Here is a 25,724-nt window from a genome sequence, read left to right on the forward strand (position 1 = left end):
TTTTTGAGTTTCAGAATAAAACATGGGTTTTCAATGAAGTTACAGGTTGTAAAAACGTTTTTTTTTCCAATAATTCATATATTGGATGTCAATACTACTTATGGGCTTCTGGAGGCTCTGTGTTTTCCTGGAAATGTGGGGTGCCATGTTTGTCTTTAGATTTCAGAAATTAAGTAAAAACTAATAGTGTATCAAGAGTTTTCTCGTTATTAACTCATAAGCCCTGGAACATTTTTGTTTAAAATATGATACAAAGTGTTAGCACAACATACGGCTAACATTGTCAAGCCTCAATACTGACCAACATGTGGCTTAATTTGCCATAACTACATGTTTTGCCTTAGTCACATGCATCCGGTTGACCTGTGCGGGTGCTGCTTAGGATGTCCGAACACGTAGGGGGTCGTAGAGAGCAGCGGCTGCATCTGAGGTCCCCTCGTATGGCCACCTCAAGGGAGGTCATGAAAATGGAACGTACCATTGTCGTTCATGTTATTAGTGTATCGTGAAATGTTTGTACGGATAATTTAAGTTGCACGCACTTATGGCAAACGGGAGATGCTGTCGTGTGGTGTCCTTTACTCTTGTTCTTAGTGAGGTGCGAGTACTGGCTCTTTACTGAATATCACACGCGTGGGAGAGCATGTGATACGTTAGTGCCCATAGGATGTCCAGACAAATTGATTGTTGAATTTTTCTCATTTCTAACAGTCAGGCTGCATGCAAGGAGGGCGCACTTATCCCTTAAACAGCACTAATGGGCTCCTTGCACAGTCTGCAGGACTTGGTGGGGTTGAAAATAAATAAATAAACGGTACCTTCGACTCACCTACTTCACCCTAACTTCCCCTTACGTGTTGCATCAGTGTTCACTACGACCTGTCGCCCGCAGAGAGAAAATGTGCATAATGTGCATAAATATTTTCTCTCTCTGGGTTCACCGAGCGGTCTACGTCCTTGGTCATGTGAGTGGACCACCTGGGTGCCAAGAACAGATGAAAAACACAAAAAATATCTTCAACTTTGGACAAAACTTACTGATCATGCTTTAAGTGTCAAAAGTCCTTTTTAAGATAGTTATGACCTCTAAAAGACTGTTTCCTATAAGTAACTTATATTTTGGATGCAGGGCTGCTCCGCTCTGACATCAGTACTAAATGACTCAGTGTGATGTTTAAGTTTCCACAAACAGACTGATTTTATCATTTGACGGATTTCTTTTGTCAGCTTTGACACATTGGTTGAAAAGAAATCCCCCACAAGACTGATGTTTTGAACCATATTTATCTGCACAGTTTGGATTAGAGCTCTCAAAATTTGAAATATTTTTCTTCAAGTCACATTTCTGCAGTCACCGCTGTTTAACATCCTTTAATAAATCAAAGGCTGCAAGATGAACGGCTCGTTGATGAAAGAAAGAAATATAACACTGTCACCTGGCTGTCAGTATATTCATTTCAAAGAAGTGGTAATTAATTCATGTCAAGAATAAACACCGCGACCATATCTTTAGGTGATTCATTATGTTTGTGGTGAAATGTCAGGAAAATGTGACAATGCACAGCTCAGGATATATTAATGTTTCACAGAGCATCATTAAGGATGTTTTATTGATTTTTGCAGAAAATAGGTGCAGCAGCCGGAATTGCTTCTTTAACATTTGATTTTCAATAATCACCATCTAATTTTTTAAGTTGGTACATAATGGATGTTAACGGTACCATTTCTCCTGATGGTAAAAATGTGTAGCCAATACATATTTCTTCTGTTTTTTTAGTATTTATATGTGTTTCTTTTTTTTTTTTGTGTTGTTTGGGTTGTAGTAACATTTGTGCTTCTTATTTTATGCATGCTCTATTTCACAATCATTTTAGTTTAATGTGTCATGTGTGTGACTGTGAATATAGGTGCAAATATGTTATTCATGATTAGGAGAAACAATGTCAAGAATACAATATGATTTTATTTCTTCATTTTCAAATCAGTTTATGAATTAATGTCTTAAATAGATTTGACATTATTTTAGTTTGATTTTTGTTTTTATTAGTGACAATTAGTGACAAATCAATCAGTCAATATTCTGTTTCCCTCCTAAGTATTTGTCTTTATCTGTGTTTTCTTCCCTTCTTCTTTGACGAGACCTTTTGGGAGATTATCTCAAGCTATATTTATATAATCAATTGTGCACCTTAAAGGGCTTATATCAGGCAAAATCTATTTTTTGAGCATTTAAGTGTATTATAAGGTTAATTCCTGACAAAAAAACCAACCCCATATTGCTATTTTGGGTTAGGGTTGGGTTTAGAGAGTCTGTTCTCCCATTGTGACGTAGAAAATTAAGGACAACTCCTTCCAGGAAGAGTGTACACTGCCGGCGCCGCCCCAGCCTAACACACACACACACACACCCACACACACACACCTCCTCCGTGGAGTTTGCAGTGATCGGCTAAATATGTACATCCATCTTTGCAAAACTTTGGATGTTGCTTTCGTGGGCAAAACACAGACGAGGAAAATAAATTGCAAAAATAACTTATATTTCATTAAAAATCGTTCTTTAGTGTACCAAAGGTAATATATTATCATATATACGCATATCGTTTACTCTGAAAGGCTTCAGAATAGCTTGATATCGACTCTGTAATACATTACTTTTATTGAAATCTCAAGTCTATGTAATAATCCATTCATCAGTTTTCTGCTTGTTCCCACACAGGAGCTGATCCGCCTGTTGTTGAGCAGAGGTGGGCTACACCGCCAGTCTATCACAAGACCTATTGTGAAACTGTTTTAGAAATGCATATGATATAAAATCTAGACATTAGTTATCAATTAATTAATGAATAAATAATTTAACAGCCACTTGTATGCATTACTTTGTATCACTACATGTATTAGTTAATAGTTAACCAATGTTTAATTTTTCAACCCTACTTAACTGTACTTAATGTATTACAAAGCTGGCTTATGCAATTGCTTCAACTATTTAATTAACTATTAAATAAAGTGTTAAAAGCCCCTTTTTGTTCATTACTTTGCATTGCTAAGTGTATTACTTAATTGCATAAGGCAACTTTTATGAATGCTGTGAAATACACAAGTATAGTTGAATAATTAGGTATTAGTTAAATACTAACTAATACACCTGTTAATGCAAATTATTACATTATTTGATAGCAGAAAGCACCAATTTAGGTGCAACATGAAAATAAAGAAATCAAATTGATCTAAATAAATATTTTTTTTTATATTTGAGTATTAAAAAGTTCTTCAGTGGAAATACTGGCAGCTCTTTGAAAAACTCCAAATTTCATCAATCAGAAACGTATGGGAGGAGTCAATCCAATCCATATCTATCAATTGATCGATCTATCTTTTGTTTTAGGCAGTGTATAGAGATCTGAAAAGTTTTCAGGAAAAGGGTGAGCGTTCCACCTGTGACTCGGCGGCCCCTCCTGTGTTTCTCCCATCCCGTGTATCACAGTACAGGGATGCATCAGTAGCTTGCATAACTGGGCGTTTTCTTCCCCTGCTTCTTGGTTCTCAGCTGCTTAGCACCCAGTAGAGCAGTGGATGATGGGAGCTCCGACATGGCATGATCTAAAAACCCACTGGCGCTTCAGTGTGCCCCAGCTGTCTTATATAACTCAGCATGGATGTGCAAACTGAGGACACATGCAGCATCCCTGATATGTGCTGCGGTTGTGTTTCTGTGTGTGCGTGTGTGTGTGTGCAGACATGCACTCTGCTGCAGTGTGCTTCAACCCGGATGAAGAAAACATTTGGATTTGTGTGTCTTTCTGCTTGGTAACCATGTCACCAAACATGCCTTTCATTCTCTCTTTCAGATGACATCAGCAGTGAGTCCCCTTGATTTTTTTTGGCTGTTCAAGCCCCCCCCCCCCCCCCCCCCCCAATGTCACTTGGACAGGCCTTCACCTGACTTCCCTTCTGCTGCACAGCTTCCCAAATCCTGCAGATGGAAGTGTTTTTTAACCACCCAGCGGCGCCATGAAAGTCCTCGTTATGAAAAAAAAAGCAGGTGTATCCCTGAAAAGAAAATGTGCAGATGTAAAAGTGCGTCACACTTCCATGACCTTGTTCTGCCCCTGGGCGGTGGGTGGGTGGGTGGGGGGGGGTGTTTAAGAAGTGTAAAGCTGTGAATCATTATGGCTGAGATGACAAAGAAGTGCTGCACAAATCCTGACATGCAATAGCATGGCTGTGAGGAGAAGAAGAGAGACAGCCATCAAGAGAGGCCTGACCTATATAAGAAGGAGGCTGAAATATTTATGGATGAGAGCGTCCTAATTGGCAAGCCACTGGGAGCACTGCGGCCTTCCCCTCCAATCACTGCCAGCGAAGAGATTAACGCACACAAATTCATTCACGTGCCGAGCAGCAGTGGCGGTTTAAGCGCCGGAATGCGGCCTCGTCCCAGCGACTGTCATCTACCTCCCCATGCTCCGCTTTTGCCACGGCTCCGACTCGGAATTATTACTAGAGCTTTTATCACAACCGTTATCTGCCGCACAGACGGACGGGAACAACCGCTCAGAGCGCTAAGGTCAAACACAGCCTAATTGGCTGGGCTTAATCTCCTGCACTGGCACGCACTGCTCAGCTCTGCGAGAGGCCTCCATGACTGTCAGCCCCCCCCCTGCAGACGGAGACGAGGAGAGGGACACGTTGTAATGCAGAAATGGGTCAGGTGGGATTCACATGCCTCACTAATTATGATGATGATTCAAAGGAAATGTAGCTTTGCATCCTTGTTCACCAGGTGAGAAGAACAGGTTTGTTGAAGGATGTTACTGTTTAGTTTGAACATAGCATCCCATACGCAGATGACACTCAACTGTTCACAATCTCATAGACAGAAGACCTATACAGCACTATACCATGGTCGGGGTGAATTCTCGAATCGGACTGGCTGTTGGGTGTGCGTTAAAAAGTGATAACACACAGGGATGATGCACGCCTAAAAAAGAAGTTCCGGTCACATAGCTTAAATGTTCTATATCACTGCACTGGCTTCTCTGATACAAACTTTTGCTTCATCATCTGGACGGAAACAAGCGGTAAGAGGTCAACTTTCTCTCTGAACTGATGCTTTATTTAACTCATTGTGACGATCAGCATGTATCGCTTACCTTTGGCGCTGCAGTCGAGGTCCGTCCCCCGCTCAGCTGGCATGTTGTCCTGTTACCATGACAACATGCCGCACCACGTAACAAATAGTCAGTTTTTTGTGGAAAAAAGCGAACCAAACCAAAACAAATAATAACAAGAATAATGTACTGAAAACTGTTATTTGTTTCTTTTGTAAGTGACCACGGTATGAGCGGGTTAATGGCCTCCAAAGTGGGCATTATCAGAATTAACGCACTTCACGGAAGCAACCACCCTCTGCTTCGTGTCGGATGGTTCAGGCTTCCACGGCATGCGTTAATTTTTGATAATGCCCACTTTGGAGGCCATTAACCCTTACATAATGTAGTTTTGACTTTCAAATTATATAAAGAAGTCTGTTAAGGTTGTTAAAAAAAAACGTAATTTTGACTTCCGAAATAAATCTTGACCAAAGAAATGAGCCTTAAGAGACAGAAGTGGAGATGAAGTCTGGAGGTAGAAATGAATTGGAGTCAGATCTCCTTTGGCACAGCAAGACCTTCAGTTGAGAGACTATGAGAGCTACTCATACTCCACTCAGGGGTTTAGTGGCTTTAAAATAAGCTTTGTGGGACTGTTTTATTGCTTTACATTAATTATACACTATGTTTAACAGATTTTTGAGACTTGTTTAAAAGTCATATTTCTAGTATTGTTCAAAGCTTTTTCAACTTTATTTTGGAAAATGCAGAGCTAGCCTTTCCAAACCTTTGTGCGGTCAGATTAGATCCAGATTTTTCAAGGGGTTTATTAGCCTCAGATCTGTGGAAATCACGAAAGTGCATCATTCTCTCTGTGGTGTCAGAGGGAGACCACTTTTGGGACCAATTCTGTTTTTACGACACTTACTGATCACCTGCACTTTTGAAAACATCCATACACCTTGGGAATGTTATTAAAAAAACCATCCATCTCAAACAAATCAATGCAATTAAAGAGGAAGGTCCCTTTTTTTAAACAGATAAACTGACAGCATTTCCTAGAATTAAAAGCCTCCTTAAATTTCTACGCAAAACTTAATTATAGATTCCTTAAAAGCATGAACAAAAATAATAATTAAAAAATGCATTTTTCTCTTTAAAAAGGATTTTAGCAGAGCATTTCCTACCAAAAAAACCCCCGAAATGAATTAAGTTATGATCTTCCATAAATAAAATTAGAGTCCAATAAAGTCTGAGGAGATGTTACATTAATTTAAACTCCTCATGACAACAAAAAAGGGAGAAACTATGTGTAAAACAATCCAACAGGAAAGCATATCTGTATCCATGGTAACATTTGCTATGGCTACAACATTTTCAAACTTGCGTCTGTTTCTTCACAGTGACTGTCACCATGGAAACGGCTGCCTCCAGCATCACAATCAGCAACGGCAATGTAAACAAGGGATAGCGCTTGACAACTTTACAAAATAAGGAGTGTGCAATACTGCAGAAAGTCACGGCTAAGACCTTAGGTAGAGTATCGACTAAAACAAAGCAACACTTCATCATGAGGTCACATTGTTGTGAATTTCAGGATTAGTAAGCAAACGAGCTCGACAAGAATCTCTGTTTTGCTTGCACAAAAGAAAGGAGAGCAGAAATCAATGGACTGTGTTTACAGGGTACACAGCCGACTGCAATGCTGTGAGTTATGTTACACACAGCCGAGCAGCAAAAACAGACGAGCTGCTTGGCAAGGCAGGCAGAGACGGCGCTGACACGCAGCCGGCATCAGCTACTGGCAGCTCGCTGCACTCTGAGCAAAAAGTGGGGCAAAACTCGCAAAGGGAAACTGTGAGGCAGAAGTGGTTCATGTGATGACTTTTTTTTTTTTTTTGAACGGGGAGTATACTCACGCAAGAAGTACTCAGATGGATCCGCCTCGTAGTCTGTCTCCTCGGGAAAATGGTCTATCTGTTTACACATCCCTTTGAAGTTTCCTGGAGGGAGAAAAGAGGAGAGACGAAGAGTTCAGGAGAGTTCACGCTGCAGGCAAACAGCAGACCTGCAAACATTTCACATCTGAGAGCGACGACGAGCAACAACACCCCGACAGATCAGCAAGTTTATGCACAAAGAGCAAAGTCAAGCTGCTAAATGCAGAGTTTTTTCATTTGATCTGAATGTTTCTGTAAAAGGATTTACCAATAGAATGACTTTTATCAGGACTGATGTGCAGCTATGTGCCTTTCAGAAAACCTTTCTAATAGCCAGCAGAGATCATATCCAAACAGCTCGTATCAGAGGCTCTGTGTTCAGCAGGAAGACCTGCAGCAGTTGGCAGCTTGTAAACAAGAGCGGTGCAGCTGGTGCGACCTGGAGCTGCTCCAGCTGCCGTGCACTGGGAACCTCATCTCTTACAGCCCGTCCACTTGGCTGACAACCCGCCGCTCAGACACTTCATGCAGGAGGCGGCACCCCTCTCCCCCTCCACCTTTGTGCAGCATCAATCCTGTCTGCTCTCCCGTGTGTGCGGTTTTGGCCCTTATGGGGTCACCCAGGGTGGCCTTGGCAGAGGCAGGCGGCCATAAGGAGGCCATTACGGAGACCTGCTGCTGGAGAGAGCAGGCAGATGCCGATGCGTTTGATTAGGCCAGATTAGTGTTTCATTAATTTTTTCATCTCTTCTCCCTTCAGTGTCCCTCTAATTAGAGGGGACAGGTGTTGGTTACCATGGTGCCAGGTGTTGCAAGGGAGGCTTTGGCAGCAAGGTATGATGGGAACAGAGGGGTGTAGCTATTAGTTTGTGTGAGGTGAAGGAGGTGTTACACAAAGTCACTCCCGGTAAAATGAAAGAAGCATCCAGATGTCCTGACTGTAACCAAACCCACATTCCATTCTTTTATTTCTCAATCACCCAGAAAAATTTGACACAAAACATAATTTTAAATTCCTACAACATCTATTATGAGCCACATTTATGTGACACTGAAGTGCTAAAATTAACACCACCACCCCTGAAACAACAACATCTGTTGCTCCTAACATGTTTCCCTCAACAGTCATCGCAGATGTGTCTTTATTCTGGGAACACGCAGTCAGACGTCTGCATGGTGTACTGATCTGAACATTCATTTATGAACAAAAAAGGGACAAAATGAACATTAAAAACAAATGTAAACATGCCAGATTTTTTTAACCACAGCTTAGTTTCCATCTGGCAGGTCAATGTTATTGAAACAACAAAACAGATTAAAAGATATGGAAGCTACACTTGAGAATATAAAATACTAGTAAAATACAAAATACAAATTGAAATACAAACAAATGCAATTACACGTTTAACATTTTTGAAGCCACAATTTAATTGTCTTTTGAAGATCCACTCCGATCATCTTTTGATCTATTTTCAAATCGTTCTCAGTGTTTTCTTTGTTAAAATTATACGGGTTTAAGCCGTAATAAAAAAAAAAAACCTGTGTAATTTTCTAGGATGTAGTTTCTGCTGAGCAGCAGGAGTTCATCAGAAATTTACCTCTGAGTTGACTGTTGATGCAGAGCAATCCCACCCATCACCCTTAACTATGACTGTATGTAGAGAACTGGACTGACAGACCCCTCCCCCTGGCGTTCCAAACAGGAAGTACCTGCTGGTCCCAAGAAGCCAAAACCCCGAAACGAAAAAACCTCATGAATACGCAGGTTCTGAGGCTCCAACAGTGCTGGTCACTGTATTAATAATGATCATCAGCCTTATAAAGCCTGGTTGGTCGGCTACTGTCTCAAAATATACAGACAACCCATGTGTCACAGTCACAAGACAGAGGAGGTAAAGCACAAACTCAGTGGGCGCTTCATGACCTCATCATTCTAATTCTTCAAATTCTTCTGAACCAGCTTTCAGTGTAAGGGGTGTGGCCACACCACTGACAGAAATGTAGCCTAAGACTGGACCTGTTGCCTAACATGGACCAATCCCGACTCACTGAAGACGTCTGGTTGAAAATTAATAAAGTCATCTATCTATCTATCTATCTATCTATCTATCTATCTATCTATCTATCTATCTATCTATCTATCTATCTATCTATCTATCTATCTATCTATCTATCTATCTGTCTGTCTGTCTGTCTGTCTGTCTGTCTGTCTGTCTGTCTGTCTGTCTGTCTGTCTGTCTGTCTGTCTGTCTGTCTGTCTGTCTGTCTGTCTGTCTGTCTGTCTGTCTGTCTGTCTGTCTGTCTGTCTGTCTGTCTGTCTGTCTGTCTGTCTGTCTGTCTGTCTGTCTGTCTCTGTCTGTCTGTCTGTCTGTCTGTCTGTCTGTCTATCTAAACATGACAAACATACATATAGCGGAAAAATGGCAACTGAATTGACTTCACTTGGTTGGAACCGGAAGTAAACGATTTCCTTTGATGTCACACTCACTCAGTCCAGTTCTACTAACCAGTCAATGCCCATAATCTCCATGAGCCATCTGTTTACAGTCTCTGTTGCTAGCTTACAGCCCCTCACACCCCCAATCTAACACAACAGGTCCAACAACACTATGTGCAATATCAGAGCTATTAAGGCAGTTAAGGTACAGCTTTTGAGCCAGACGAGGAAAATAAAGACAACTGCAAGTGGACGCATCAAACTGGAGCGAAGCAGGAAGCCTGTAAATTATGCTCTTTCACAAAGAGCATTTTTTCATCTGCTCCTGATTTACAATGACTTAAAATACTTAGAAATGGAATTTTAGGCCTAATTTTCTTTATATATGTCCTCTATCATCAGAAAAATGTTAAAAACATCAAAAACCTCTCTTTTCTTCAGTCCTACAGGATTGGTGCTTGTTTTCTGCTTCTCATGTGATTCACGTTTATGCTTTCTGTGTTCACCCCCCCCTGCACTTACACAGCGTTCAAACATCTGAAAACATTTTCAACTTTTCCCTCTTTATAAAGCTTTTAACCCAGATTTAGACAACAGTTGCTGTCTTTAGTTCTTCTTTCAAACTTTTATCCTCTAACATGACTTGCAGGAGCTGGTTTAAATACGGTGGAGTTTTCCTGTGGTTTGCTTGAAGACAGTGAATATTGGGTCCAGCTAGAAAGCTGGATCAGGTCAAAGAGGTAATAGAAACTGGATGATACAAAGGTTTTAATGTTGTCATTATTGCAATAATGCAGCTGTCTCTATCCATGGAGTCTCCGCCTTCAGTTTTGCCACCTTAGTTAATGAAACGTTGAATCCTTCTTCACACATTTGCAGACTTTCAGAGCAGGGCAGAGTTTTGCAGGAGCGTGGGAACCTCAGTGTCTACCCACTAATCCTCCTCAGACCCGATCCTGCAGCACTCATTTCTCCCACTGACTCAGCTTTGGCATTGAATCAAAAAAACATTGATTTTCATCATCAGGTTCTGTGGCAATTAGAACAATCACAAGGGGAAGATAAAAAGACAGAGCCAATGTGGACGACGGGAGAGATAAATGCAGGAAGGGCAGAGAATGAAAGTTTTTGAAGGACGAGGAGAAGGAAGATGGAGCGGGAGGTGGAATACATCAAATTTAAGTGTTACAGTAATTGCTGTGCCGTGAAAAAGCCCTCCAGAGTTTAACAGAGCTGCAAAGTTTTTGAACTCTGTGCTCTGACAGACTGGAGATTAGAAGTGGTATTTTTCAATCGGCTGGAAGGTGATCTCTGTTCACAAAAGCCAGCTAAAGCTGGAGGCGCACAATCCTCCCAAGCTTTGTTATCTAAATGTTGCATGCTAGCTTTCAGGAGTGAGCATTCTGTAGGTGTTACCGGGCCGCTTCCTGTGACTACATATAGCAGTATATTCTCAATCTTTTCTGCTTAAAAAAGTCTTTAGGAGAGGGCGGGAACATTTTTCACCAAAAGATGACTGCGTTACCCACTCCCGGTGGAGCTGTCTGCACAAACTGTTAACAATGTTATCAACTGCAGACGAGATCTAGTCTATTGAGGAGGCCCCAAATTAACTTGCTGAAAGATTAATGTGACACTTAACGTTCTTGTTCTTGTCAGACATGTAAACTCAGCAGGTTTGTAAATGTTTTATAATGGCATCCTCATTTTAGAGACCTCCCGGTGTAAAAGTCAAGGCGAGGGCGCTAACGGGAAGCATGGAGGTCAGGCGGGGACACCTGAGCGGTGTTAGCAAAGGTTCAGGTGTGCAGCGGGGCGCAGCGCTCCCCTCTGAGGAGCACCTGTGAGCGAAACTTCCTACAATACTGCAAAGTTCAAAGTTTTTGCAAAGGTATTGTAAGATACTAACAATAAGTATGGCTATAAACATAACCTAAAAACCAATATATTAAAATAATTTCTCCACTATATTGCGAATAACTACTAGAAACCGTCTCTGCATTATTTTCTCTTTTGGACTTCTTATTTTGAGTTTAACCAACTCAGTTTTTAGCTAAAATCTAAAAACCTGTATTGTTTACAAGCACATAGTTTCTGCAGAGGAGCAGGAGTTGATTAGAAATTTTACCTATGAGTTGTGGGGGGGACTGCTGGTACGGAGCAACCCCACCCCCTTTCCCCTCCCTGTTGCTGAGAGTTCAGAGAGGGGGTTTGTGGCCCGTCTAGCGTAGAAAATAAGCTCTTTTTTAAACAGCATTTTTTCGTCTGCTCCTGATTTACAACTATTTGAATAAAGAAATACAGAAAAATGCAATTTTGAGCTTAACTTACTTCATATACAGTACAGACCAAAAGTTTGGACACAAAAGTGTGTCCGAACTTTTGGTCTGTACTGTATGTTTGCCACAAGAGCATTTTTCTTTGAAGTTGGTCTTTATGGTTGGTCTAAATGTTGATATTTTATGAAACAGAAAACAGTTTTAATTTTTTGAGTTTAATATTATATCTAATTCTATGACTTTAAACAAGAAATTTGAAATAAACACATCAAGAGAAAGTTTTAAAGAGGTTTAGCTTGAGCTGCCGATCCAGAGGATCCCTGTAGGGACTAGAGTGGTTTTATCTGGACTTATTCAGTCAACCCAGACCTTTTAGGGGAATCCACCCCCAGTGAGAATCAGCTACAGGGTAGCCCCACGCCCTCTACGTCCCCTCCTGTCCTCCACCACCACAAAGCACTTCATTACCACAGGGCCGGGAGTCACAGAGGCAGCAGACTGTGGTGGAGAGGATAGCTGGCGGGCAGATTTATGGTCTCCCAATGCAGCAAGTCTCAGGGTCTGGCCCCAAGGCGCTGGGCTGCAGTCGGTCCGCCCATTTTCAAGTGCTTTTGGCAAAAGCAGACAACCACAAGGATGGTGACATCACTGCTCCTTATTCATGCGGTTAAAGGGAAAGCAGGGCTGCATTCACGGAGGCCTGAAGAGCTTTGGAGGGGATCCAGTCCAGAGAAAGCTCTGCTTGAAGAGGAAACGTTTAGGTTTAGGTTTCAGCTGGCAGAAAGAGGTCTGTGATGGTCTTTTCCGCTATTATTGATGGCACAAGAGGGCAAATTGGCTCAGCGCTACAGGAACAGCAAAGGAAAAGATTCATTTTCTCCTTGCAATCAATTTACGCTTTTTCCTGAGGACTTCCTGCAGAACCTCCAGTTTATATTATTATCCAACGCCTGAGCTCCATTAACCATCAGAACTAAAACGATCCCTCCAAACTTTTGGAACATTACTTTTCAAACAATCATCATCTTTTTCCGTGTCGGCTCTAAAATCTTGCATTAATCCAGTCTATTGTCAGGCTGCCCATTTCTGGATAGAGGAAACGAGCAGAACCAGAGCGTTCCTGGACGCATCCAGGTCGGGTCTGCCCACACATGACACCCTCCAACAGTGATCAAATGGGTCCACAGCTGCCACAGCTCTGCAGACAGAGACAAAGGTTTGATGAGACACAAAGGCGTAGGAGGTGCATGGCGGGAAGGGGGGTGGTGGTGTGGAGGAGGCTGCAGGGGGTCAGCAGGACTTGACTGAGTAGGAGGTGCCGTTTAGAAGAGAAAGAGTGAGAGACAGAGATATTTAAGCCCACTTCTGATTTGCCAGTGGGCGGCATTCTCAAAAACTTTCTAGTCAGCCTCAGAGTGCGTCAGCATCCAGAACCCCCCCTCCCACCTCCTTCATGTCCTCCTCCCACCTCCATCTTCAGTCCCAACAGCAGCCGTTGCCATGTGGACATTGGAGCTGTTCTCCTCAGTTGCCATGGATATGGCAATCTGGGCTGCTACTGGTGGGAGCATCACATGGATGGAGCTGGTGAGGCGTCTTTAACCCCTGGACACAGCAGCTTCAGTGACACAGCATGCAGAGTTAGTCAGCAGCCGCTGCTCTGACACACAGAAACCTGCAACGCCGGCCCGACACGCTCAGATCTGCATAACACCACTAGTGCAAAGAGAGAGACTGCAAACATGGGCCATTAAACCGTATATACGAATGCAAATGCTCTTCTCTGGTCTGCAGATTCACTGCTGGAGCATCCCAGAGTGCGTGCATGCATGCATGCGCAGGTATGAGCGCGTGAATCCCCCGTGGAGGAAAAGGTGACGGGTTCACCCATGTTACACTCTGACAATTCTGCTCCTAATGAACAGCCGCCCCAGAGGAGGTGACAAGAGGGCTTAATCGCCTTATTCATCTTCATAATCACACCTTATTCATCCTTATAATCACTATATTCATCTTAGTAATGACCCTGCAAAACCAGGGAGGCCCTCATGCGCCGCCGCTCCCTTTATGCCAACATGCAGCAGAGTTTTGGGCAGCGGAAAAGAGGCTTCATTCATCCTGACACTTAGATAAGATGTGTTGTGTTTGGACAAATAACTGACAGACTGAGCTTCTCCAGCTTTAGTAATGAGGATGAAAAGCACACAGGCTGGTTTGGGGGAGGGGAGGGGGTTAATGGATACACAAAGTATTCCTTATAGGTTCTGAAATTTCATCAGAATTTAAATTAAAATGAAGGAGACAAGTTTAGACAGTGTAACTGTGAAAGAAATGCAACACCAGCAGCTGTAGAGGCGCATACTGCAGGTGGTAAAGCTGGCAGGTGTGTAACGCAGCGGCTGTGGCTGCAGGTGAGGCGGGGGGGCCGACAAATGAGGGCAGCGAGGTGCCATCAGGTTTTAGTTTGTAGAGGCTGACTGACAGACGGTCATTTGACTTCTCACAACTCTGAGCGCTTCCCCAACAAAGATGCTCCTCGCTTCTGAGCTCCAGCTAAGAGAACTGCCGCTGTGCAGTGTAGCCCAACCCGTCACGGCAGATGGTCGCTGAGTCTGGTTCTGCTGTGGTTTTTTTCTCCATCCTTTTGGAGTGCGCTTTCCTCTACAACTGCTTAGGAAGATTCATCACATATGTTGCTCACTTATAAAACAGTTCAAATAATTTTTCTTTATTGGATTGATGTGGACTCAGTTGGACTGAAAGTTTTGTTTGATGTCTTTGAAGTTTTATTTTTGTTGTGCTTTATGATGGCTGTGGTACGGTGGCCCTGAAGGACAAATCACACCATCAAATCAATTATTGCAAAATCATAAAAAAGATCACAACGACAATTGTAAAAGCAAAACAAATGACAATAATTAAAACAAAATTCCTAAAAACAAAAAACAAAAATTCACAAAAAGCAAAAGTAAATTGAAATGTTAAAAAAATGAGATAGAAAAGATAGTCACTATGGGACATCACTGACATGATCATTAAAGGGAAAGCAGAAGGAAGTTTTACATGAATTGTAGTAAAGTGTTTGATTAATCATAGATCTTTTGCAGTGGGCGTGGTCAGCAGCTTTAAGAAATATCTTCTGTCTGAATCTTGTCATGCTAATTTGTTAATGGTATTTGTACTTCAGGGACACTGTACTTTGTTGGCGAATGGTGACATCATAGTTGAAGTGAGTTTAATTAAAGGAGAAACTGTGAGTTCAAATCCACAGTCGGGCTATTCCTAAGACTGGGGTATAAAGCGAGCTAATGCCTCCTGTTTGGCACTCAGCCTCACAGGCTGAATTTGGACCTTGCAGCTCAACGTCCATGGGATAAAAATGTGGTCAAGTTCCCCCACTTTAACTTTAGACATGATCCGTTCTCACAGAACATTCATTTGTGCATTTAAACACATGAAAAAATGCATTTCCTTGTCCACCTTCTGATGAATGCGCAAGTTTAAAAATGTTCAAACCAGTGATAGCCTTAGATGCATCAGAAATGGCTGCGATGCTGTTTTCTTCTTTGTGAAAGTGTTTCCAGGTCACTGGATAATAAAAGAGTCTGCTGCTTCCTGAGTTTTCCCAATTAGGAAGGAAAACTGTCTAACAGTGTAGTAAAACGAGGATCTCTTAAAGGCCCACTGATCTCATCCAACCTCCCAACATCCAGATGTTGATCAAGAGAAAATATTTGTCTCTGTAAACTATCTGATATCATAGAGGAGCTTCTACAGATGTTTAGGTCTGATGGAGTTTTCCTTCTGATCCAGATTCTTTCAGGTCAACAAAATTGAAAGTGAAGTTCTATACCGCTGAGTTTGAGGTGAAACCAGTTCAAGAACCAAAAAGTTCCTGACGCAAAAGACTAAGAAAATCCGCCAGGCTGTTCCCTGTCACAGTTTTCTGCAGATGAAGTATTTTCTAGCAGGCTTCCACTATCTTATTGTTTTCCATCCAAGAGAAGATGAGCATCTCTCAGCTGAGGAGGGGATTTTCCTGCCTGCGCTCCATCTGTGTGTCTCCGCCGAGGAGAGTGGAAACACCACGACATGCAAGGTCCATTTGCTGCGCAGGGATCACAGCAATGGGGGGTGGGAGGAAACTTCACAGATCCAGGAACAGGAGCACCAGTGAGTCAGCGGCGTCACTGCAGACTGCGTCATGGCCTTCTGGTCCGACAGGGTGAAAGCTGTCTGGTCCTCATGAAAACCCTCAGCAGCACCCACAAGAAGAGGCTTTCCCAGAGTGTAAGAAGTTGATGCGACTGACTGTAACAGAGAATCAACTCTGTGAGGGGTTTGCATCCAGCGAGCACAGGTCAGGCAGCTTGTGCATAAAATAGAAAAGAAAATTCAGAACTAGTGACAGGAAACTGATGTTCGAATTCAGGAAAGGCCTTAAAAAATATAAAACGTTGTTTTTGAGACACGAGATTAAAGTCCCACTCTCACCTTCTTAAAAGTGTTCCCAGTGGTCTTTTAATTCTGATAGAAATAGAAATTCACCTCTGGGTGTGACCGATGGCGCAGATTAAGTCCGCCCCTTCCCATCATCCACCTGTTTACACATTTCCCCACTACTGCCCCTCACACCCCCAACTTAAACTGGTGCAACAACAAAATGACAAGCAATATTGGAGCTATACAGTTTGGAGCCAGATGCCAACCCAGACGAGGAAAACCAGGATGAGGTACACCTACAAGCTTCTACCAACTGAGTTTTTTCGTCTGCTCCTGAAAAAAAAAAACACTCGGAAGTGTAATTTTAAGTTTAATTTCCCTACTTGTTCTCCATCTTTAGAAAAATCCCACAAGAACATTTAAAAAAAAAAGTAAAGTAAACTCTCCAAGCAGGCGTAAGAGTTCAGTAAAAACCATAATCCAGATGTTTTTCATCGTGTCTCACTATGGAAATGTGAAAAAATTGGTCTTAGAATGAGACTTTCTCTTTGTCTGTTAAACTTAAACAACCTATGGGAACATTCCTTTTGTTTCTTCCTTTTAATCAGTGAAGAGATGATGCTTCCCGTATGGTTAATACGCTTTTAAACAGCTTCTTTAGAGACGATAAGAACAACAACAAAAACTTTATGTGCATTTTTAGTGACCAATGTCCGTTTTCTTTCTGCTTCGAGGTCACGGGTTGCTGGAGCCTATCCCAAACACTTAGATGGAGGTGGGGTTCATCACATGGTCCAGATCAAATAAAAGGTTTCTGGCGATGCACAACGCTGTTCAGTTGTCTTCTGGCTTTTATGAGCATCTGCTGTGGATCTGAACTATCCCTTGTGTCATCCTGGAAACTCTGCCTCATCAATAAATAAAGCATTAAACATATGGCTTCAAGTTACTATAGAATAGATGATGTCAGATGATGACAGTCCAACTTCAGCGTCTTCTGTGATCGATTTTGTGAGAACAAAGTGCAAAGGACAATAAACTCCTGAATTAGGAAAACCCATGTTAGCAGTTTAGCTCCTCCTCCTTGAGAAAAGGCTAAACATCACATTTACTCTCCTCGCTCTCCGGTCCGCGAAGCGCTGAGCTAAGTCCTGCCAGCAGAAGGAAACTGCTTAATCCCTCCGATCTGAAATGATGGACCGGCACAAGCTTAAAAACTTCATCCAGCAGAGTCCGACCCAACATGACAGCAGGCAAAACAACTTTCTTAAGGATTTTCTCTGAGCTGCGCACAATTAGTTTATAACCAAACAACCATGGCATTCCACTAATTATGGATTAATTAAAAGTTTGGGGATAAAAAAAACAACATTAATTTCTCTGCTCCATTCTTTCATTTTTATATAAATCATTTTGAGGTTCACTTGGAAAATCAAAAACTTGTGTTTGTTAAACCTTTTTTTTTAAATATCTTTTTAACTTTTCATAGCATTTTTTCTTAAAAATGATTTTGTGGATTAATGACTCATTCAGTGAAGTTTATCGCTCCTTTGGGTTTCTAACAATATGCCAAGCCTAAAGAGACGGTTTCATTGCTTTAAGTTTTGTGTTTTATAGGAAATAAAATGCTGAATTGAAGAATTTAGATATACATAAGATATCCATGAGTCTTGGCACATTTTCCCCTGTGCTTTGGCTGACTCTGCAGACTAGCTGGACTAGCAAGAGTTATTATTGTCTACAGCAGAACTAGTTTTTGTCCACATTTGGCCCAGATTAGGTCTAAGATGAAATAGGTTTGTTCTGGTTGTAGCTGCCAATCAAAATCCTGCTCAGAAAGGAAAGATTTTCTGTCCGTTTAAGGTTTATCTGATCTAAATTTGTGGTTCACCCAGCAATGCTGCAAGGATTGGGTTTTAAACGGACGTTGTGCAAAATGAGGACTTTTGTTCATGCTTTTCTTTCTCATTTCATGTTTTGGTTCTTAATCTCTTTACTTTCTTATAAAATCAATGGATTTTTAACCCTTTAACACCTGACCCTTAGCTCCAGTGTTGACGCTCTTTGAATTATCGAAGCTCTTCAAACCTTTATGCAATTAACGTAATTCTGAAGTGGATAAAGCAGCTTTTCCTTGCAACTTGGTTGGCTTCTCCTGGAGGACTTTACCCCTCTCACCTGTGGTTCTCCATGGAGCAGAGCACAGCTGCCTGCAATTTAAGTTGATATGTTTGAGCACTTTGTAAGTGTCTTTGTACTTTGTTAGCCATGCTGCTTTTTGTGTTTTGTTATTTCTTTTGCAACGTAGAGCTATTACAAAATACTAGTTCTTCACTCACCCTTGCCTGTCTTGGGGTTGTCCTGATAAACTCAACTTTGGCAGAAAATACTTTTCTCAGCTTCAGATTCTGTTTGAATTACAATATTTATCTAAGCAATCAAAGAGATACAGTCATTTGAAGGATGTGTGTTATTTCCTGTTAAAGGGGTTAAATGAGCATGTCAGTTGATTGCAATTTTCAGTTTAGCCACTAGATGCTGCTGTGACCCACACAACTGGTCTGTAATCTTTATTAATTTCATTTCTGAACATGTTTAAAAGCTCAGCATGTTCTAACATTCTTATGTGTTTCTCTGATTTGCTTGATTAGTTTTCCTTAGTTCTAACATTTGCCTTTTCTTTGGTTTCTTGTGCAGGCTTGCTGTGACTCCGCCCCTTCACCTGTTGACCAGTTACAGCTGGCTGTGACTCTGCTAATTAGCCACACACTTTTGAAGGAACTCTCCCTTCAGTGTCAGCTTGTCCAGTTTCATTAATATTGTCTGTAGTTATTTGTTTTGTTAAAAAATGATTGGGTCTTTGTTACTCATTTGTTTGCTGTTCTTCTCATTTGGGTTCTCACCTGTTGGCCTGACTGTGACACAAGTATATTCATTTGTGTAAGTATAAAAACTTGTGTCAAGGGAGTCTAACTTATTGTGTACTTGTGCAAAGCAGCCTGGATTAATCATAAAATGACGTTGCAGATTTTACTCTTTAGACATCGTCTAAATGATTTGACCTCAAAGCAGGGAATTTGTGTCATTTTTTTGTGATTTATATCACATTCTGTGAACATGTGGCGGTGCATCATGCAAAATCTGCACACAGAGCACAGCTGTCTGTTATAAATCTCCTCTTTAAAACTGCAGCCCACTGATCTCACAAATGAGCCCCGCTTTTATTTAAATCAGCCGGATCACCATTTACCAACAGCAGGATCACTTTAGGTCTGATCTAAGGGGCGAAGGTTTGGTTTTACTGGAAACCATAAAAGATCCCAAATCAAAGGCAGACAATACAGCAGACGGAGCATAAAGAAGCTCCTCATTTCACCAGATTCTCACAAAGAAAGTGACTCGCACCACTGCTAACAAGGAATAGGATTAGGATTCAATGTTTGCTCATTTGAGGGTTTGTCTGAGCAACAGTTTCACTGCAGAGATGAGGAGTATTGATCCCAACAGGATAAATCTTTCTCAATAAAATATGAACTAAACTTCTTGGGTGACATCAGGATCAGCTTAAAGTGTATGAAAATTTGGGGGAAAAAACTGTTAATTTGGAACTTGAATAAAACAATAAAAAAAGATACACCTGAAAAAAATGCTACCGAATGAAAAATATTTATTAATAACCGCTGCTGTTACGTTATTTTCAACATTTTTGGTTTTTGTTTCTCTCTCTTTTTACTTTTACAATTCGATTCAGACAATTTTAGTGGGGGTGGGATTATGAGCCCATTGGTTACTGAGAAATGATTGTGACAGCCGTTATGGTGACATCACTTCCGCTCCAGAAAAGTGTCCTTTAGGTGATGAGGCTCTGCCAAAGGTTGGCACATCTGAGGAGTGGTGACACGGGCAAGGCCGACAAAAGATGCTGTTCTGGAGTGGAAATGGTGTATCCATAACTTTAATCCCCCAATGTCAATCATGTCCCAGTAGCCAATGGGCTCAAAGCCTACAAAAAATGATGTTCCGCACTGAAAATTTTGAGTTCAAACTGTACACTCAGGACTGAAAGAAAAGGTTTTTCAGTGATTTATTTCAAGTTTACAATGTGTACTTTAGAGTTATTCACTTTAAGATAATCCAGATTTGACCCCACGTTAACTGTCCTGAGTTTCAAGAGGAAAGCGACTGAAAATCTGACCATCACCCAGAAGAAAGCCGACCTTGAATGAGGTTTCAACCAAATCCACAAAACAAACACACCAGGCTTCTGGGTGGAACGCAAAGTGCACTATTGCACAAAAAAACCTCACCAAAAAGTCATCAGGAATGCAGAAAGAACCCTCAATGCCCTCTGACCTCTCTGGAATTGGTAGAGCAGGTACATTTTAAAGTCGTTGTCTTTCACTCCTTTTCAGAACCACTGCTACTGAGGAGTTTGTTTATTTAAGACAGGGACAGCATTTATAATAATATAAAAGGGAAAAACACAAATATCTATATACCAATATAGCCTTTCAGGCTAATTTCCATCTTTATTCCATAAAGGTTGATGGTCCCTGAGTATAAAGACAAGTTCAATTAACAGAGAAAGGATAACATTAAGCAGATACAGAAAAACAACAGTAAATTCATGAAACATAGTAGCTACAACCAAAGTAAAAGAAGAACAAGAAAAGAAATTGGTAGAATAACATGGGTGGACGGATATGATATAAAAAACACAAAAAACCTCCAGGTTCAAAATAATTTTTCCCCTCAGCAATCAGCAAGCATTCAAAGTATGATGCAATGTCACTGTTCTCCTAAATCTACATTATTTTAAACTTGTTTTATCCATATTCCATTTGCATGTGTATGCATGTGTGTTAGTTTAAACTAAAGACGTAGCTTTGGCCTTTTAGCATTCTGAACAGGTGGAGTCCTGAACGGTCCTTCAGCCCAAAGCTCGGCATCTGGTCGCTTGTCACTCGGTGAGCTCGAGCGCTGAATGTTGTTCTGACCTTTCGTCGCCAAGGTAAAAGAGTAAAAAAAGATCTGAGGGTGCAATAAAAGCCTCCGCAACAGTAAAGTGCGTAATTGGACTCTTTGGTACGTCAGGATGCTGCAGGTTTGTTTGCTCTGAGTGCAAATGATCGGGACTGCAGGCCTGGAAAGCAGACTCTGTGTTTGTAATGATTCAGGGATGCTCTGTCTCTGATATGCCATTAGCAACATTTCAGTGGTACTAACAGAGTAGCAAATAATCGACTCATGGAGGGTTTTTTCACATCCCATGTAGCCCCCTTTAGATTGAATCTCTATTGGAGTGCTAACCACTAGTTGCAACAGTTTAATATCAAGTTACATCTTGTCCCTTCTCTTGAGAAGACATCTCAACACTCATCGAGGGGTTGTTACTATTTTTAAAAGTAAAAATGTAGCTACCAGCAGTCAGAAAAAGCTCAGAAATGTGCTCCATGCTCCTGCTGCTGTGTTCAGAGAAGCTCTAAATGCTCTGCAGCTCCTCTGAGCACTAATTCATCCATCTGGCTTGCAAATCAGTGCTGCTATCAGATCCGCAGAGGGGGGGGGGGGATCACCGAGAGCGACACTTTTTACAGTTGGCTGCATTTACAGTGATTATGACTCACTCTGTGTTCATATGTCAGTCTTTCTTTGCAGTGAAAACAGGATGTTTTGTGTTCTATCTCCAGATAATAACATATTTAAAAGTGAGGCGTCATTATCTGGAAAAGATGCAGTTATGCTGCAGCTTTGCAGAGACGTGCAGCCGTGGCTGCCAACTGCTCCTGACGTGCGCAGGGATTAAGCCTTCACTGTCTGCAGGTGAAAAACGATCAAACCTGTACGGGAGTTGCAGGTGGCCCAGCCAAAACATCGAGATGACAGACTGCTTAGTGAACCGGTAGAGTGGAAACGCTTGGCCACTTTTTTTTCAAGGGAGTGCAGCCAGAGAGAGGTCTTGGTGAACACAAACTACAAGAATTGGTTAAGCAGGTGTGTGTCGTACCGATTTTTCTTTTTTTCTTTTCAATACTGCAAACTTTGCAAGGAGCCTGTCAGTGCTGTATGTGATAAACGTGTGCTCCTTACTTGCAGCCTGACTTTTAGAAATGAATAAATGACACAAGCGTACGGGCACTTGCATATCGAGTGCATAACCTGTGTGTGTAGCATTCATGCATGCTCAGTAAGAAGTCAGTATTTACATCTTACTAACGACTAGTGTGGCATAAGGACACCGTACGACAGCATCACTCATACCCCAGAAGTGCTAGTAGTGGCCAATCATCTTACCAATACTTTACAATGCCCACCCCACACGACAACAATGGTACGTTAAATTTTCATGACGTCCTGGAACTGTTCGCTTTGTTAAAAGCTGGAAGCAGGCGAAGCATTGGACAGATATAGCTTTTTCAACAGAAAATGTAGTAAGTAAAGCCGTCACAGCAAAATACGGTACAAGTCAAGTTCACACAGTTTACAAGGATCTTTCTTTTCAATGTACACAATCTTTCCCATTGCACTGCTTTACTAACTTGTTTTAATGGCTATCTTTCATGTAGCCTGGGGTGCTAAATCTGGCATTTATGGATAATTCCTGAAACATGATAGCTTTGAGCGCTTACTTTACTTTGTGCAGATAATGAAACAGGAGCTGGTTTTTTCGTCATCTATTCATTAATCAAAACCCTGCAGTGAATCTGAGGATTTTGCACTACAGCTGGTGAAAATGTATTCTTAGCCTAATTTAGCATGACTTCTCAACTCTAAAGAGTACTTTTTATGTGACTTTTAAACACTCACAAATTGAAGCAATAGTACTATGACGCTACCCTGAAATACCTCTACAACAATGACGGGGATCTCCTGTTATGCTGCACCAACATGACTTTATACAATTATGATTATATTCATGTGTTGCAACAACTGTAATAATCCTGTTTACAGATTTCTGGTCATTTGGGATCATAAATGTAAATTCCAATGTTTTCTAAGTGGTTGATGGGAAGTCGCGCTCAGAGCGGCAGGAGTTCATCAGAGATGCACCTCTGAGTTGTGGGCAGAATTGTTGCCCCGTCCCCCTTTCTTACCTTTTTTTGCTGTGAGCAGGGAGCTTGTGGCCTAATCTAGCCACAGGGGTTGCAAGCCAGTTGCCTCTGTGCCGGTCCCAAGCCCGGATAAATAGAGAGGGTTGCGTCGGGAAGGGCATCCGGCGTAAAAATTGCCAAAATAACCATGCGAATCATCCACAACACTTTAGACATACCGGATCGGTCGAGGCCCGGGTTAACAACGACCGCCACCGATGCTGTTAACCTACAGGGTGTCGGTGGAAATTTGACTACTGTTGGTGGAAGAAAGAGGGGAGGCAGAAGGGTCCGTGGCCAGAGAGAGAAGGGAAAAGGCAGGAACATAGGTTTGAGAATAGGGACTCTTAACGTTGGCACAATGACAGGGAAAGGCAGAGAACTGGCAGACATGATGGAGAGAAGGAAGGTAGATGTACTGTGTGTGCAGGAGACAAGGTGGAAGGGCAGCAAGGCACGTAGTATTGGAGGAGGATACAAACTGTTCTATCATGGTGTTGATAGGAAGAGAAACGGGGTAGGAGTGATTCTGAAGGGGGAGTTTGTAAACAGTGTTCTAGAGGTGAAAAGAGTCTCAGACAGGATGATGAGCCTAAAGTTAGAAATTGAAGGGGTGATGGTGAATGTAGTCAGTGGGTATGCGCCACAGGTTGGCTGTGAGTTAGAAGTGAAGGAGAGATTCTGGAGTGAGTTGGATGAGGTCATAGAGAGTTTTCCCAGAGGAGAGAGAGTTGTTATTGGAGCAGACTTTAATGGCCATGTTGGTGAGGGCAATAGAGGTGATGAGGAGGTGATGGGCAGGTTTGGTGTGAAGGAAAGGAATCTGGAGGGACAGATGGTGGTGGACTTTGCGAAGAGGATAGAAATGGCTGTAGTCAACACTTACTTCCAGAAGAGAGAGGAACATAGAGTGACATACAGAAGTGGAGGTAGGAGTACTCAGGTGGACTACATCCTATGTAGACGAGGTTATTTGAGAGAGGTTAATGACTGCAAAGTGGTGGCAGGAGAGAGTGTAGCCAGACAGCACCGCATGGTGGTGTGTAAGATGACTCTGCAGGTCAGGAAGAAGAAGAGAGGGAAAACAGAAAAGAAGACCAAGTGGTGGAAGCTACAGAATGAAGAAACTTGTGAGGAATTTAGGCAGAAGTTGAGGCAGGTCCTGGGTGGTCAGGATGAGCTTCCAGATGACTGGGAAACTACAGCAGAGATTATCAGGGAAACAGGTAGGAAGGTGCTAGGTGTGTCATCTGGAAAGAGGAAAGACGGTAAAGACACTTGGTGGTGGAATGAGGAAATACAGGAATGCGTCCAGAGGAAGAGGTTGGCTAAAAGGAAGTGGGATGTAGAAAGGACTGAGGAAGGTAGACAGGAGTACAAGGAAGCGCAGCGTAGAGTGAAGAGAGAGGTGGCAAAGGCCAAACAGAAAGCTTACGATGAGCTATATGACAGGTTAGACACAAAGGAAGGAGAGAAGGACTTGCTCAGGCTAGCCAGACAGAGAGACAGAGATGGGAAGGACGTGCAACAGATAAGGGTGATTAAGGACAGAGATGGAAAGGTGCTAACAACCCAGGAGAGTGTACAGAAAAGATGGAAGGAGTATTTTGAGGAGCTGATGAACGTGGAAAATGACAGGGAAAGAAGGGAGGAAGATGTGGTTGTTGTGGAGCAGGAAGTAGCAGAGATTGGAAAGGAGGAGGTTAGGAAGGCTCTGAAAAGGATGAAGAGCGGAAAGGCCGTTGGTCCTGATGACGTACCTGTGGAGGTATGGAAGTGCCTAGGAGAGACAGCAGTGGAATTTCTAACAAGGTTGTTCAATAGGATTTTAGAGAGTGAGAAGATGCCTGAGGAATGGAGGAGAAGCGTTCTGGTCCCGATCTTTAAGAACAAGGGTGACACGCAGAACTGCAGCAACTATAGAGGAATAAAGTTGATGAGCCACACAATGAAGCTGTGGGAAAGAGTAGTGGAAGCCAGGCTTAGGAAGAAGGTGGAGATCTGTGAGCAGCAGTATGGTTTCATGCCCCGTAAGAGCACCACTGATGCCATTTTTGCTTTGAGAATGTTGATGGAAAAGTACAGAGATGGTCAGAAGGAGCTGCATTGTGTGTTCGTAGATTTAGAGAAGGCGTATGACAGGGTGCCGAGGGAGGAGCTGTGGTACTGTATGAGGTCGTCTGGAGTGGCAGAGAAGTATGTCAGAGTAGTTCAGGACATGTATGAGAGAAGTATGACGGTGGTGAGATGTGCTGTAGGTCAGACAGAGGAGTTCAAGGTGGAGGTGGGACTACACCAAGGATCAGCTTTGAGTCCTTTTTTGTTTGCTATGCTGATGGACAGGCTGACAGACGAGGTAAGACAGGAATCTCCCTGGACACTGATGTTTGCGGATGACATTGTAATTTGCAGTGAGAGTAGAGAGCAGGTGGAGGAAC

At 42.2% G+C, this 25,724-nt stretch overlaps 1 protein-coding gene across 1 annotated transcript in view; it reads right to left on the minus strand.

The window, feature by feature from the left end:
* cacng2a (calcium channel, voltage-dependent, gamma subunit 2a) overlaps nucleotides 1-25,724 on the minus strand; it is a 71,127-nt gene that overhangs the window by 17,145 nt on the left and 28,258 nt on the right. Inside the window, exon 2 of the mRNA XM_004071158.5 lies at nucleotides 7,016-7,099. Coding sequence (XP_004071206.2) covers nucleotides 7,016-7,099 — 84 coding nt within the window. The remainder of the gene's footprint in view (nucleotides 1-7,015; nucleotides 7,100-25,724) is intronic.

Source organism: Oryzias latipes, chromosome 8 (genome assembly GCF_053564925.1).
Source record: "Oryzias latipes strain Hd-rR chromosome 8, Olatipes_Hd-rR_3.1".
Classification (NCBI taxonomy): Eukaryota; Metazoa; Chordata; class Actinopteri; order Beloniformes; family Adrianichthyidae; genus Oryzias; species Oryzias latipes.